At 40.6% G+C, this 17,204-nt stretch overlaps 1 protein-coding gene across 1 annotated transcript; it reads right to left on the bottom strand.

Moving 5' to 3' along the window:
- Positions 1-8,710: 8,710 nt before the first annotated feature.
- Positions 8,711-12,239, bottom strand: LOC136453480 (uncharacterized). Its single transcript, XM_066454044.1, has 3 exons — positions 11,707-12,239; positions 11,182-11,402; positions 8,711-9,606 (listed from the first exon to the last, which is right to left on the bottom strand). Exons 1-3 carry the CDS (start codon positions 12,143-12,145, stop codon positions 8,911-8,913), a joined length of 1,356 nt encoding a protein of 451 aa, XP_066310141.1. The 5' UTR covers positions 12,146-12,239; the 3' UTR covers positions 8,711-8,910.
- Between the last annotated feature and the right edge of the window lie 4,965 nt (positions 12,240-17,204).

Below are 17,204 nucleotides of genomic sequence, written 5' to 3'. Positions count from 1 at the left end.
TTCAGTTTATTTTGTGGGGGTTCCATAGGGAAAATTATTTCGTTTTGAGAAAAACATGGCAATACAATTTTTGTATCGATCTGTTCTTACAAATGAATCCTCCCACTGATCTCATGGTACCATTTTATTTTTATTTTTTTTGTTAATTGCGTCCTGTGCTGCAGGGAGACAAGGATCATTATATCACAGCCTGGATGTAATACTGTGCTTTTGTACCTAATTGGTTTGCCTCTTTGTTTTTGCACTGCATTCTTTGAACAGAACTGCTACATGATTTGTGTTCAAGTGACATGTCTATTGTTACACTATATGCCTATATGGAGGTGAATTATCTGGTTGCATAAGTTGTACATCAATTTATTTCATGGAGTGTCTTATTGTTATTGGCCTCGATAACTGAAGTACATACACTTCAAAAATATCTTTGTTTTCCTGCTTTCTAAATGGTTTGTATTTTCAATGCTCTGCTTTCAGTATTTGCAGGCATTAATATTTATCTGTAATTGCTCATTAGGTGGGTGAGTTCGTTTTTAGTAGCATCAAATAGTCATGTAGTATCTGCATATGCTGCAAGGAAGCAAACGCTGCTTAAAATGTTCTGTGCCACTAGGTATCCTGGTGCCAAAGCCAATCTGTATGTGTAGAAAATGGAAAATGGTGATATGATAATATTTAAAACTTGACATTTAGATATGTTATATACTCTTGCGTGAAACTGATCAAGGGATGATATGTTAGCAAGAAACTCTAGGCATTCCAATTGTGGTTGCGTGTAGAATCTGCAGCGAGTTGCAAGTTAGGTAGAGACTGGGTCAAGTAGGGATAGAAGTATGCTGTTTTAAATCATGGCAGTTACCATTTTGATACCGAATTGAGCTGGCTCTTTGTTTGAATCCAATAAGATCCTAAGATGTCTGAAATGTTTTTTTCTTTTAACCATGGACATCCATAATCTCTTCGCTCTCTGTTCTGCACTTGCTTCCTATTAATATTTTTCCTGTGTATGAGTTGTTTTTTCATTTAACTTGCAATGCGGAGCAGCAAAGATCTCTATTTTCTGACCACCTAATGTTATGTTTCTATTAAATGGTACTGTTTTTTGTTCAGGAAATATCAAAGTTCAGATATGAGATGCAAATATATTTTCTCAGCCTGATTCATGGGAGGTGAGCAAGGCTCCTGGTAGATTAGTGTTATTAAGATTTAAGATGATACGTTTCTGTTCCTTATTTTTATATTTAAAATACATGTTACTTGATGGCTGACGGATTTTAGCATGGTTGAATCTGTTCATGACAATATTGTGCTGAACAAGTGTATCATGGACATCATTTTATTAATCAAACCAGTAGATGATTAGTAGCAAGTGGCTATCCACAATTTAGGAGCTGAAAAATTGCATCCACTCTCTTGCATCTTTGTTAGGTAACTTATGTTTATTTATGTTACAACTGACAACTGAAACCTTCTTGATTGTGTTTAAAGTTCCACATATAACTCTGATATTAGTTAAGGTGCGTTGGTGTCAACTTTGACACTGAAACATGAGCATACTTTGCGTACAGTTAAGGTGCACAGCATACTGACAGCAGACGGGGGACCCAATGAGCTGCTGCATGATTCTTGTGATTTTTGTAATGCTTCATTGCTGTGATTAAATCTCTAATTAATTCATGCTTTTGTTTTCTTATATGTGGTCAAGAGCATAAAGGGGTTGGTGAACGATGATGGCCATGCATAGGTGGTTCGAGGGACACCGAAATATCTTTTTCTTGAACTTAAAACTTCATGTCTTTTTCTTGAACTTCAGTTCATTTTGCTGATTTATCTGTCTACTTGACAGTATAGATGGCATTCTTTGATTCCTTAGCCTGCTACTGTTTTTGAAATAGATAGAATTGTTCTTTCATTCTTGAAGCAGCGGCATGAATTTGTGAATATATGTGGTCTACCATTTATTCCTTGACTTGTTCCCTTCTAGGTGCCAACATGCAGGCACTTCAATCTCTTACTTATGGAATGAAAGGTGGAAGAAAAGCCGTGTCGGCAATGATAAGGTATGTTGGAAGACACCATATTTGTTGTTGTTCAGTATCAACACATCCTCTTAAGAATTTTTTTCTGTTTAACAAATTTTTGACTATCTTCTAAGTGAGCTTCTGTATTTCAGTGCACACTCAGAAATGGAACCAATCAAAGAGATAAATGTCATGACAGAATTTTGGAAGCACTCAACTCAGCTGGACATGATGGCAATAATATTGAGACCTTGCTGACTTGTTTTTTTACTTCAAAATTCAAAGCTGGAACTCTTGTGTTGCCTGTGCATTGCATTATAAAAACATCCAACTATGTATGGGGCTTAAAGTTCATTCCCTTATATGAATGGTTGATATCAGCTTGAAAATATTTTACCGTCATGTCCCCCTGTAAAACCCTTCTCTCATGTCAATTCAAATAAGAGCAGTTGCACTATCGTAGTGCTGTTTTGCAAGATCCAAGCATATTTTCTGTTTCCAAACGACCACACCATTCTAAATATGTGTTTCCTCAGAGATATGCCTATTTAGTTTGGTCAGATTAGTCCAGGTTTGGGGCATAGGTTGTTATTTTTGTTCCTCCATTCAAAGATTCAGAAGTACAAATGTTGTATTCAGAAGTTTTATCTAACCTATACTCTTAAAACTGTAGATCCACCCTTCCTCACAGATCACTGTTGATCAACAGTGCCCCCGCACAGAGCACTGTTGCCAGAACAGTACATTGCACCCGTCGGCCGTCGCCCCTCTCCCTCTGCCGACATCGGCACCCCTTCCTCTCGCTCGCTGTCCCCCACAGCGCCGCCCCTCCCTCTCCCCCACACCGGCGGCGCCTCTCCCTCTCCCCCATACCCGTGGCGGCTCCGAAGCCCGAGCGTCCCTCCCTCTACCTCTTCCCCACAACCAGGGCGCGGTGCCCCTCACCCATAGTGACGGCGACGGCCAACCAGAGGAGCGGGTGAGCCGGATCCGCCGCGTCGTGCCGGAGCCGCGTGCGAGCCCTCCGGCACGACGCGGTCCAGGTACTGCTGTCTCTCTCTCTCTTCGTCTCCATGTTCTGAGGTCGCCCCCAAACCCTAGCGGCGCAGCCCAAGTTCCGGTGGGGAACCATATACTTATTGTCCACTATAACATGAGCGTGTCACTTGATCACTTGATGCGACCTTTTACACCTTTAACAATCTCTATTCCTTTCATCTTTGTTTACTCATTTAAGACAGTTTCATTTCATCAGAGGTCAAATAGCTCCCCGCAACAAAAATCTAATTTGACAGAGAAACCAATCTAGGTGGCAACTTCTTCAGTTTCACAAGTTGGATGCTCTGTTTCTTATATCCCGGTGAGTTGTTGCTTTATTTTGCGTAACTCTTATAATGATATAATTCTCTTCTGGATGCTTTTGATTGATTGCATGGGCAGAAGAATTGGGGAAATACTTTAGATATAATATGAACCCAAGTATGACCATCCAAACTTTGGTCAATGTTGTACATTAAAGAACCTATAAGGTCTCCAAATGATTCTTTTGGCTTCAATGATTGGGTTCACCTGAAATCCATGTTTCACTGATTGCATACACTTTTCTAGGATGTATTTACATAGTCTTTATTATTATATCTTCCAATCTACATACTTTTCTATTTTACTGACTCCCTTGGCTCTCAGCTTAAGGTCAAATTTAACTCAACAAAAGTAAATCACGCTGAAAATTTTGTGCAGCTGCTTTACTAGAATTTCAGCTTATTCTTGATTTAGGGCTATCAGCTACCAGAACATATCCCATTACTGATCTTACCATATAATGTCCGCTATCAGCTACCAGAACATATCCCATTACTGATCTTACCGTATAATGTCTGTTTCCTTTTTCTCTTTTGTTCATTTCGAATTTTTCATACCATTCTTCCGCAGCCTTTATTTGATCTTGCACGCTAAGAAGTCATTGCCTGAAAATCGTAAAATTTCGATAAGTTCCTCTGCTTTTTACTAACTAATGCCAGTTTTCTGTCAAAATTGTTATCCTATTCGGTCCCAACTGATTGATGACCAAAGTGCTTAGTCTCAATCAAATTTGATCTTCAAACAAACCATGAAACGAAGGTGGGAATTCAAGCCATTCTTCACTTCTGCTTTCGAGGGCTACCAACAAAGCTTCATGTCCGATAATGATTTGCAACCTGCTACCGTTTACGTCTTATTACTCCTGCCTTTTTATCTCATTATTGATTTCTAACCATGGAAAGGCCAGATGCCAAATTAAATTGACACATTTACTTCCATTATTTCGCAAAGGATATGCATTTGCACTCAACAGGTGAAAACGATACTGTTCTGTCCACTTCATGCAGCAGGCGTGTTTTCTTTTTCCGAATAGTCAGAACTATAATTTAACTCCCTTTTTCTGCCCCCATGTCATCATTTGACTGATTGCCTACAACGCAGTTCTAAAATCAAGTAAGCTGGCAGAAGAAGGTTCTCTAAAGGGTAGAAAACATATTTTCTTGCATTTCCTCAATTAAATTTGGAAAATGCTATTGTTTTCTGTGCATGGATGCAGGTATCCTTCCTGTCACTATTTACATGCACTCATTGCCTGCATGGTGCGCTCTTGGGGACAATCGTAGCAACATGTTTTCTTGCATTTGCTAAATTAAATTTGGAAAATGCTATTTTTTGTGCATGGATACAGGTATCCTTCCTGCCTCTATTTACATGCACTAATTGCCTACATGGTGCTCTCTTGGGGACAATCGTTGAATAAGTAATCGCATCAGATGAGATTGTAAAGGTGCTGTTCTTGGCTTTGTTGATGGTTCCATATGCAAGTATGCAGAAAACATGCCATCTAAAAATGGTTCTTTATTATATCGTACAATATTAAGTTAGTTCCATACAGACTACATATGCTCTATTACCATTTCAGCTATATAAATAGATTTATACATATGCTCTGTTTTGTTGATTCGCCTATATTCTTATATTGCTGCTTTGCACTTCTTTGTTGACCAGTGCCACTGAATCTATATCCATAATGCCTATGAACTCTGATGACTTATGTGTTTCAAATCATGTCCTTTAGTGGCTCTTGCAAAAATTTTAAGAGTGCCTTATATTTTTGCTCCCTGAAAATCTGAAATTATATCGTGCTTTTGTTGTTTCAATTCTTTGTACCGCTGCATCCAAATTCCATAGGCTTCCATAGGTTTGGAATGGAGGACTTTCCTTTTCCATAGTCTTATATTAGATGCGCATCATGCAGAAATTTACAGCTCTTGGTTTACTTCACCATAGGTTGTAATTTGAAATGGCCTTCAAATATGATTATAAGCTTCAAACTTGGTCACCTTTCAGAAATACACCATACAAGTATGAACCTGGAGAATGATACCTTGGATGCCAACCTCCACGTCCACGGTGCCTACGTGGCTCACGATACGGTATGTTCAGTACTGAAAGATTGTTTGCAAAATTCCTTGCTTTTTTATGCCTTTTTGGTTCTTTCACATTTCCTAAAAGTTCTTCATGGCTGCAGAGATCAATCTGCTTGCCATCAGACGTCTGTTTTGTTTTCTAAGGTTGCTACTTAAAAGGAACTACCATTTCATCAGTACATAGCCACTGAACTGCAGGTACCATAATTTTTTTTGACCCCTATTGCAGTTTTCACTTTTCATGTGCTCATTCTTAGCTAATTGCCATTTAACCTACGTCTTATCTTCTTTTTTTCCCCTTTGGCAGTGCCTTCAATTTCCGAAATGTTTTGCTTACAACATATCGCACATTGGCTAAGCACAGGCAACGATTGAAGGTTTTTTTTTTTTTTTTTTTTTTTTTTTTGCTTGGAACAACCACTTTGTAAATTTTTACTTGATGTATGCTACTGTTTTCATGAGCGCAGTTATATATGAAGTCACTAGCCTGCGCAAGTGCGCTGGGATTCCTGCTATTATCTTAAAATTCAGAAAATGTTTGATTTCAAAATTTAGAAGATATAAGAACTTACTCTTGCATGCATGTATGTAAAATGTCCATGTTTTTGATAACTCCTGGATGAAAAAAGGAGTGGGGAACAACAGTATTTGGTTAACTTGATTATAGCCAGCAAACACACACTAATCCTCCATTTGTTCGTTTAATCAATTCTTTGCATACTTGAATTCACAAATCAGAGAGGGAAAAAACGTAGTGTACCTCTCTGCAGTGATTTCCACTGTTTTTGAGAGTCTAATTGTCCTCAATTCTGCTGGAGCATGCGGAGTTTCTGCATCCAGCATTGAAATCGTTCGGCACCTGTTACCCAAGCTTCCGTTGATCCAGGTGAGTCCCGCTGCCATTACCCTTTGGTTCGAGCCTCTTAAGCCCTTGTGTTTTGTTGATAAATGAATAATAGTGAATAATCAACCTCATTTATGTATCGACCTAAAATTGCTTACTGTACAGAGAAAACAATTCAGCAAATTGTTCATCACTGATAGCAAACTCACAGCCATCTAATGACTGAGCACACCACAATACACTTAAGCAAATTGTTCTTTGCCTTCTGTTCTGTTTTTGAGCTTCCGTGCTGCATGACTGGTACTGCTCACTAGAAAGTGGAATGGAAAAACTGAATTTAAACAGGATTATGTTACATTGTTAAAATTAAATCAAGCATCAATCGTCCAATTTATTCTTGTCAGTTGGGATTTACGAATTATGACTATTTTAGACCAAAACTAATTTTAGCCTTTCTCATTCATAAGCTAAGACCTATTCTCATTTCCAGCCTTCCAAGACCAGTTTGTTTGTAGCAGACATAACTTTAAGTGCATTCAATGTTTTGTGGACACACAGATCTGCTAGACTCTGTTCTTGCCAAATTCAGATACCTATCTATATTCTAGAAAGTTTCACAAAGTACGAACTAAACCTTCATCCATCTCAGTGCTTGTGACTGTGTGCTGCAACCAACCAGTATTCTAATAGCCGCAGTCACACTTCTTGTGTTTGCTGCCATGTTCTATCTAATGCAATGGATTGAATGTTTATTCTCTGCACATAATTAGTGAATGAATGGTATTTATTTTCAGTGGGTGAATTGATTAGAAAAGTTTCCATCTCATTTTTTTTTGTATAATCAGACAGGCCCTGGAACTTAGCTGAGGTTGTGCACACTTAAGAGGGGGATATAAACATTCCGGAGCTGTGAACAAGGACAAAAGCAACCATAATACTGTGGTGGAAGAAATTTCGAAATAGTTCTGAAGTTGGAGTTGGACATGGTTAATTTAACTAATTTTATACATATTTAGTTAGTTATTAATTGAAAGTTTAAAATTACCTTTGTATCAGATAACTGAACTTGAGATGCTTCACGGCACTTTGTCTCAGATAAAAGATGTTTCATTGCAGTCTTAGTTCAGAGAAGGGCACCGCCATCTCTTCTCATTGTTATGAGATAAAAGATGTTTCATTGCAGTCTTAGTTCAGAGAAGGGCACCGCCATCTCTTCTCATTGTTATGAGCAAATTATTTTTTTTCATTGTCATATGAGAAAAAGCTTTGAGCATGTGTCATATATAGTTAGTTATTTAAATGGATACGCACATTAGCGTTGCACGATGCTTTAGCAAAAGAACAATTTTAGTTGAATGGAGATTTTTTTGGTTCAGTGTATTTTTGGTGGTGCCAATTGAATATCATCCATACATATACAAGTGTTGCTATTGGTGTACGTGAGAATATAGAATACAACTTACCACAGTGTAGATATGTAGGTCGATTGCTCATGCTTTTATTACTTGTTTCCCATATTTTATTCTTATTGCTACTATGTTTATAGTTTCTTTTGCCATGGCTACATGTTCGAAAATATATGTTTTATATTTTCGAACGGCAAAAGAAAACGCTTATCATGATTGACTCTAGATCTGTTGAAAAGTGGTATAAAGACATACCAGTGCTGATGTATCTTAGCTGCATCACGGAAAGGTCTATATAGTAGAGTTTGTGAGCCAAACGTCATGTTCTCCGTGATTGTGTTAATTTCACGAATTTTGCTTTTTCGATTAAATGTCACTTTAACGTCAGTACTTAATTTCACAGTATTATTATCTTATCGTACGATCCGTGTGTTTTTAGTATATAATGTTAGCTATCCCGTAGCGACGCACGTGCACGCTGTACTATTATTATGGGGCACCTTGGTTGGCCAGGACAATCTGCCACGTTTCGAGTTCGGCAGCCACACTAAGGACGCTGCTTGGTTGTGGATTTATTTTTGCCACCACAACTGACAACTGTGGCATGGATTTTTGCTTGGTTGTGGATTTATTTTTGCCGCCACAACTGACAGCTGTGGCATGGATTTTTGCCACAACTGACAGCAGTGGCAGCGCTTGTGGCATGACATTGCTTGGTTGTGGATTTATTTTTGCCGCCACAACTGACAGCTGTGGCATGGATTTTTGCCACAACTGACAGCAGTGGCAGCGCTTGTGGCATGACACAGGGGCCAGAAACCAAACACGCAATGATTATTGGATAGTATATCTAATTATAATAGTTAAAATTTGTGTGCCAAATTATTGGTCAGATTGTAGAGTTTAAATTTTGATATTCGTGCGCATCTTATAAACCGCGAGTGTTTGGAGTATCATGTTTGCAGAAAGACATATACTGAGAAGTGATCATAGACAAGAAAAATGCGGTTCAAACAGAAACACAAGATCCCAACATCATCTCTTATTTGAGTACGAAGTACAGTACCACTTAAGACCCAACAACTAGAGTACATAAATACCACTTCAAACGCAAACACCAACCTTACATAAATACCACTTTATGCTGTCCCAATACTCCAAACCATTCTGAAACTTCTTGAACCACCATTTCACATCATTAAATGCTGAGGCTCAACTTCTCGACGAAGTTCCGGCTCATCCGAAATGAGTGACCAGGCCACAATAACCACCATTTTACAGGATCCAATGTCAAGCGTACAAGAGCTTCTACCTGCTTCCTTGGCCGCAAATGCCGCCAAAGCTTGCACAGCATTGTTAGCATCTTGCCATGCCCTAACAGAAACTTCCAGGTTGCTGTTACTTTTAGCAGAAACAACACTACGAGAAAGCTCAATCACACCATCACCAGTCACAGGCACTTTCTCATCTCCAAAACTAAGCAGGGTTATTTTCTTGTGATCAACACTGGTGCTACGGGTCCTACCTCCAATAACAGGACCTTCATGCTTACCATGAAAAATATCACCAGTTCTAACCAAACAGGCAGCAAACTCACCCTGAAAACCATGTGGCCATGAACCACTGATAACTCGAACAGATATTGTGGCCTCGACAGAGGAAGTAATATGCCCAAGTGTAAACTCCACTGTGCTAAACTTGCCACTGCAAGTCTGATGGAACATGTATGAATAAGGCGCTCCTTTGTCTCGCATTTCATTAGCAAGACAGCATAAAGTTTTATCCTCAAGTTCAGTAGGGCCCTTCACTTTCAGGTAAACCTCGATGGTTACAGGAGCCGAAAACACAACAGCACGGGCAGGACCTGTGAGTACTAAATATGGATCCTGCATGCAACAATTAAATAAAAATATGAACTTAAGTGGAAGAAAAGAAAAGAAATATTCAGCACTCAAGTAAATGGCATAGGGCCCATACTATCAAATGTAAGATAAAAATGCTAGCTTAATCCACCAATGACAAAAATGATAAGATATTTGTTCTGCGTAAACAATCGCAATATAACTCATTTGTGTTCTAGCTGAATTGGTTAGGTGGCTCTAGTAGCAGGATATTTGTTCTGCGCAAACAATAATAATATAACTCATATGTGTTCTAGCTGAATTGGTTAGGTGGCTCTAGTAGCACTCCTCAGGTCCTAGGTTCGACTCCTCGTGGGAGGCAAATTTCAGGACGGGGTTAAAAAAAATCCCCTCGTCTGTCCCACGCCAAAGCACAGGTCTAAGACCCGGCCCAGGTCGTTGGTCGTTCTCACAATGGCTACGGTGCTGCTGTGTAAGGGTGGGGCAGGGGTTCGGGGGTTTTCTTGACCTACGTGAGAAGGTCTTGATCTTAGCAAAATGCCCGGGGGCTGTCTACACCCCACAGGTCGGGTTTTTATGTAGAATTCTGAGAAAGCCTTACAAACAAAGGCTGAAATGGTCAGGCCAAGAGAAGGAAGAAAATACTAAAACACTCACAAGAATACAAAGAATATGACAGTAGTTTAATAAAAGAGACAAAAGGACAAAATGGACTCAGCGTATATGTGTTGGTGGGATCATGTAAGACCTTCTCCAGTGGCGGACGGAAATCAATTCCTGCTATGAGGTGTCAGCCCAAGAATTGATGATGCCACACCACTGGAGCAGAATTGAATCTTGCCTTAAGACAGGAACCGAAACCAAAATGGGATTCGATGCATATGAATTAAACAAACATCCATGTACAGTGAAATATAAAGTGAAAGGAGAGGACAGGAGAGTGGAAAAGAAATATACAGTTAAACAAACATTCATCAGGAGAGAGGAAAGGAGATATTTGTCCCCCTCATGGAGAGCCAAAACCAGGCCCAAATAGCCCATCCTCTTTGGCGCCTTTTTACCAGGCACCGAATCCACCACTAGACCACCCCTAGAGAAGGCCTAAAGGGCTTTCAGGCCTTGTGAGTACCCTAGGGCACAGTTGTCAGGTTCCCACCTAGTCTTCACTAGGGATGCCATAACCCACCATCTGCTCCTTGCACCAATATTATATTATTTAGTAAAAACTTCAGTCGATGTGTTGCATCAGTATTTAGTTGAGCCTAACATGTGAGTGTGACACTCTATCAGTAATTAGTTGAGGCTAACTAGTGCTAAATGATGGCTATTTCTTTGTGTACAATATGGATTTCCTTAATGCAACAAAACCTAGCATATATAACAGGCTCTCATCTATAAGCTTCATCGACGAAATTAAATTTTTTAACCCTGAGGGACTACAGGTTAAATGCCATAGTAATTAACTAACCGCATTGTTTCCACGTAATAATGATATACATGTGCAAGCAGTTGCTGGAAGTTGGTAAACGATGCATTAGGCAGAAGTGCAGCTTTGCACCAAACAAACCAAAATAATGAATGAAAAGAGTTACTACAAACCTCCTTAGTGAGGGTTTGGCACTCAGACCTTGAGCGCTGGAAGATAATATTGCGATTGTGATCAACATGGTCGCGTATGGCAACCAGACCGAACACACAGAGAGGCCACTGGAAGCCACCTCCTATTCCTGCAATCATGGCTGAAAAGATCTGTAGAGTATCGCCAGGGTAGATTCTATCAATTGGAGGCTCATCAGTATAGCGCATAGGGGGGACAAGAGCTGCACTTAGTAGGATGTTTCGATTAGTTTCATATCGAGTTCAATAACAGCAGCAATAGTAGCAGGAAGAACAATACTCATCATGTGCAGGTACGAATTAAGATAAAATTTCAGTATTGTTGTTTACAGGTCTAGCTCTGATCCTATCTTATCCATAATCAAATACCCATCAGACATAAGTACTTCTTCTGTTGAATAATAACTACACCTATCACGAACCAAAGTCGACCTCATTACATACATTTAAAAAAAAAACTCAACCTAATTAGGATATAGATAGATGCAGATAAAATGGAGAACTTACTGGTGTCATCGAAGCATCCGTGGTGGCGGGACCATATACGGCTCCATCTTTTGCGAAATCGGAGAGCCTCGAGGTCCGGGTCGTCGTTGTCCTCATCATCATCATCCGCCTCCTTCTCCTCCCCCTTCTTCAATACGCTCGGCAAATCCACCTTCCACCCAAACGGTTTCTGTTCCGCATGGTTCGCGTCCGTCCTCACCGGACGTACCCCACTAGATTCATCCACATGATCCCAAAACGCATCCTCGATAGCTAGACGTGCAAGGAACTGCCGGGATCTTTCTTCCTGTGCTAGGATGTGCTGGGATTTTTCTTCATGTGCTAGGAGCTGCTGGGATTTTTCTTCATGTGCTAGGATCTGGTGGGATTCTAACTCAGAATCAGGGCAATCTCTCTTCCTGGAACCCTCCCTCATCAACACCTCGGGCGCCTTCTCCATCTCGCACTCTTGAATGAAGCACGGGGCAAGGCAAAGATCGCCGCCACCGCTACGGCTGGGTAGGAAGCCCTAATTTTTTCTGAAGAGATGAGATGTTGAGACGTAGCACCTCTTGGTTTTCTGGAAGCACAGCTAAATAGGTAAATCCTCGTCACACAGATTCTCGGCCCAATAATGAACCTCGCGGACCGCAATCGCATAAACCAAATGGCGGGCCTAAACTGTACAGAAATCGAATTGGCCCCAGGCCGCGACAAAGGCCGAGCGGGTGCGTGGTCCGGCGCACACTGCCTTTCGCACGTTCGTTAGTTGAAGAAGTGGACCGCACCCACACGCGCGAAATCCGAAAGGCCCAGGCACCGCAGCCAAGCGCGATGGCTTTCGCCCCGCTGGTAGGAGGGTGGTGCCTGGATTTTTTTATTTTTTATTTATCATTTTCTGATTCTTTAAATAAATATCGGTTTGAAAAAAAATGCAGATTTAGACCTATACCGCTGATTTTGTTTCAAAAAAGACCTATACCGCTGATTGAACCGGCTATAGCCGTTTCAACTGACGGTAAGCTCTCAGAAAAAACTTTGGCAGCTCTCGAAAAAACTTATAGCCGTTTCAAACAGCTATAAGTTGTCAGCCTTTGGGCCCAGGCAACTTATAGCTGTATGAAACGGCGGTAAGGCCACCAGAATTTTTTCTAAGAGCTTATCGACAATAGTCAAATGAACTAGTGTCATCAAAGAAATGTGGTTTGCCCTCCACATGGTTGAACATAATTTGAGTCATAATTTAACACCGAGGTTGTTAAGCCTTCAATCAAACGGTGACCACGGCTCCGATACCACTTGAAATATCCTAATATGGCTAGAGGAGAGTGAATAGTCTATTTTAAAAACTACAAAACACTAGAGTAAATTGGTTAATATGACAAACGGCAAAAAGCAATTTGCGCTAGCTCTACAAGGATTGCAGACCACCTATCCAATCAATTCTAGTCTTTATGATCTTTAATCACTCAAATGATATGTCACTACTGGCTACACTAGGTGAGCAACTAGAACAAGGTAAGCTACACAAGCAAGATACACTAGAGAGCTAATTACATTATTTTGCGGGAATGTAAATGAGAAGATGAAATCTTTATATCGCCGCGAAGGGGATGAACCAATCAATCAACATGAAGATCAATCACTGGGGGAATACTAATTAATCACAAGATGGACACAAAAAATTTTCTCCCGAGGTTCACGTGCTTGCCGGCACGCTAGTCCCCGTTGTGTCGACCAACACTTGGTGGTTCAGCGGCTAAGAGGTGTAGCACGAACCTCGTCCAACACAGACACCGCAAGAACCTACCCACAAGTGAGGTAGCTTAATGACACAAGCAATTTACTAGAGTTGCTTTTGGCGCGCCGTCGGGGAAGGCACAACACCCGTCACCAGATCACCGGAGCCGACCACGAACAATCACCAACACATGTCAGACCTCCACCGCTGCTCCAAGCCATCTAGGTGGCAGCAACCACTAAGAGTAATAAAAATCACGCAGCTCAAATGATCCCCAAGAGCCACTAGATGCAAACTCACAAGCAAATGCACTTGGATTCACTCAATCTCACTTTGGATTCGTAATCAAGCAAGAGAGATGAGTTGGAGGGCGTGTGCTAGGCTCAAGAGGATGTCAAGATGATCAAAATGCCAAGAGAGGTCCTCATGAGCCAGCCAACAACTATTTATAAGCATCCCAAACAAATAGAGCCGTTGGCCCTCAGCTCACCCAGATTTCAGGGCGACCGGACGCACGCCTCCAGCATCTGTTCTCTAGATCACTGCCATGTGTTACTTCATGTTTAACCTCGTTCGACGGATCTCAACGGTTGATTACGCGCTAATGAACGATCGGGCGCTCTGATGAAAATGACCGGACACAGCTCGACCAGAGTTCGGTCCACAACAGGGAGGTTCCAGAACGCCTAAATCGTGACCGGATGTGTCCGGTGAGAGGGGACCGGACGCACCCCTACGTTAGGTCAACTCATCACGCGTGAGAATAGCTTACGTCGTCGTACGTCATCGCGAAGTTGCTTTACGTCGTCACGTTCGGTCGCGTCACCTGGCATGAGTTCGGTCGCTCGAAAAGATGACTGGACATGCTGGTGTCAGCATCTGATCGCAACTGTGCACGCTTGGCCTTTTGCGCTGCTTCGCTATAATTGACTGGACGCACGTGGTGAGTCCGGTCACCATGACCATAGCGTCCGGTTAGTGGACTTTCTCCTCCTTTTCTTTTTCTAAGTCGACAACCGCTTCACTCTTGTTTTCAACTTGCTAACCACAAAGTGTAGAACTTGTGTGCATGTGTGTTAGCGTTTTTCAAGGGCGATGTTAGTGCACCCTAGGTCCTAATGCATATGCATGTATGAATTCACCTAGTGGCACTTGATAACCGATTAAACCATGAGACTCCCCTCTTAATAGTATGGCTATCAATCCTGAATCACTCACACCCTCTATGGTGTCTTGAGTGCAAAACAAAATGGCCCTATGCTTATACCTTTGCCTTGCATCCATTTTATTTTTCTCTTTCTTCTTTTCCAAGTGAGCAATTGATCATCTTGTGGTCATCACCATCATCTTCATGATCCTCTAGCTCCACCTCTTGGAATGTGCCAACCCCATTTACTACATACACTTAGCACGTAGGTTAGCACTAGGGTTTCATCAATTAATCAAAACCAAACTAGGGACTTTCAATCTCCCTCTTTTTGGTAATTATTGATAACCCATTGCAATAAAATTTTCTTGGCCTCATGTTGCTTGCCCAAGCATTTTACCATGTGCAAAGTATATGGACAAGTTTTATGAAACCGAATTGATAGCATTTGCTCCCCCTACATATGTGCTAAGAGTTTGGATTTGAAAGCTTACACATATGCTTTGGATAGGAAAGTTAGGAGCAATGACTACCAAATTATGCTAAGGTGTAAAGAATGGACCTTTGAAGTGCAATACCAATCGAAGTTGCCATTTGAACACCATCCTTAACACCAATAGTAACTAGACATTCATCAAAAACTAGAAAACCCCGTGAGATCAACATTATACGAGAGGGTCTAGTTTACACATGATAAACACTAGTCTAGTAACACTTCCTATGCATGCTAGATCTTTATTTCATCATTCAAACCTACAACTGGCATACATCACACAAGCAAGGTATCGGAGAAAAACAAACTACAACTAATGCTTATGCAAGCAAACACATGCTATGCACATTCAAATGCACCATTCAAGTTCATGAGCTTGCTCCCCCTACTTGTGTGCTTCAAAATTTTAATTTACCCCCTTCTTTTCATTACCATGCTTCTCCTCTCCCCCTTTTGCAAAACTTTGGGAACTTTCTCTCCCCCTTTGTCATTAATGACCACAAAAGGTGAGCTCAAATTTTAGATGGATTATGAGAAATCATTGTAAGTGAGGATCATTTTCCCAAATTTGGTTCAATCTAGATCATTTGCAAAAGATATTTAACTTGGTTTGATCCAAGGGCAAGCTTCTTCACACCTCTAATGAAGGGTTATCATGCACCATGTTGAGTTAAACACTTATAGCTTATTTTCTAGATTAAACACTAGGTTCACAAGCCCATAAACATGTCATATGCTAGCACTAGATCATATCAAGCATACAAGTAATAGTGGTACCATGCAAGCATCAAATTCATTTTATTTCCATGTATGAGCCTAAGACATGATGGGAATGACTAGATGCACTAAACAAGTCCTTGGCAAAGGATGAATGACATGTCAATCAATTTTACCTTGCTTTGCTTAAAGAAAAGACATGTCATATGAGTGGGGTGCATCAACACATATTTGAGAAGTATGTTCAATTCATTCCTTAGCTTACAAAACCTTTTCTCATCAAGTGGCTTGGTGAATATGTCGGTAAGTTGATCTTCGGTACCCACATTCTCAATGCAAATGTCCCCTTTTTGTTGATGATCTCTTATGAAGTGATGGCGAATATCTATGTACTTTGTTCTTTGATGTTGAACTGGATTATTGGTGAGCTTCACGGCACTTTCATCGCCACATAGTAATGGAACTTGATTGAATTTGATTCCAAACTCCTTCAATATGGTCTTCATCCAAAGTATTTGTGCACAACAACTACCGGCGGCAATGTATTCAACTTTCGCGGTTGAAAGTGCAACACTATTTTGCTTCTTGGATGACTATGAGACTAGTGATCTTCCCAATAGTTGACATATGCCCGATGTGCTTTTTCTCTCAACTTTGTCTCTAGCATAGTTCAAATCAGAATATCCAACAAGTTCAAACCTTGCACCCTTGCGATACCACAAACCAACATCTTGTGTATGCTTCAAGTACCTTAATATTCTTTTTGTTGCCTTCAAATGACTTTCTCTTAGTGAGGCATAGAATCTTGCATACATGCATACACTAAACATGACATCCGACCTTGATACAGTCATATAGAGTAAGCTTCCAATCATAGACCGATACATATTTTGATCCACCATATTGCCACTTTTGTCACTATCTAGGCTTCTATTTGTCCCCATTGGTGTACTAATGCCCTTTGTATCTTCTATGCTAAACTTCTTGAGCATGTCTTTGATGTACTTGCCTTGACTCATAAATGTACCATTCTTCAATTGCTTGATTTGAAGACTAAGGAAGTAACTAAGTTCTCCAATCATGGACATCTCAAACTCTTTAGCCATCATCTTGCCAAACTCATCATAATAATCTTGATTAGTTGATCCAAATATGATGTCATCAACATAGATTTGCAACACAAATAAGTCTTTGTCAATCTTCTTGATGAAGAGAGTAGTGCCAACCTTTCCCATGATGAACCCTTTGCATAGTAAGAAATCTCTCAATCTCTCATACCATGCTCGAGGTGCTTGCTTCAAGCCATACAATGCCTTCTTCAACTTATACACATGGTTGGGCTTCTTGTAATCTTCAAAACCAGGAGGTTTCTCAATATAAACTTCTTTATTAATGTAGCCATTGAGAAATACACTCTTCAC

The sequence above is a fragment of the Miscanthus floridulus genome, chromosome 5 (assembly GCF_019320115.1).
Source record: "Miscanthus floridulus cultivar M001 chromosome 5, ASM1932011v1, whole genome shotgun sequence".
In the NCBI taxonomy this organism is placed as follows: Eukaryota; Viridiplantae; Streptophyta; class Magnoliopsida; order Poales; family Poaceae; genus Miscanthus; species Miscanthus floridulus.
The sequence above is the reverse complement of the archived record's forward strand: the minus strand, read 5'-3'. Positions and strand labels throughout refer to the sequence as shown.

What these genes read in the sequence shown, in the direction of transcription:
- LOC136453480 (XM_066454044.1), bottom strand. Translation starts at nt 12,145, where the DNA reads ATGGAGAAGGCGCCCGAGGTGTTGATGAGGGAGGGTTCCAGGAAGAGA. An exon ending in CGGATGCTTCGATGACACCA is followed by an intron (nt 11,403 to 11,706) that starts GTAAGTTCTCCA and finishes TACTAAGTGCAG; the next exon opens with CTCTTGTCCCCCCTATGCGC. An exon ending in GCCAAACCCTCACTAAGGAG is followed by an intron (nt 9,607 to 11,181) that starts GTTTGTAGTAAC and finishes TGTTGCATGCAG; the next exon opens with GATCCATATTTAGTACTCAC.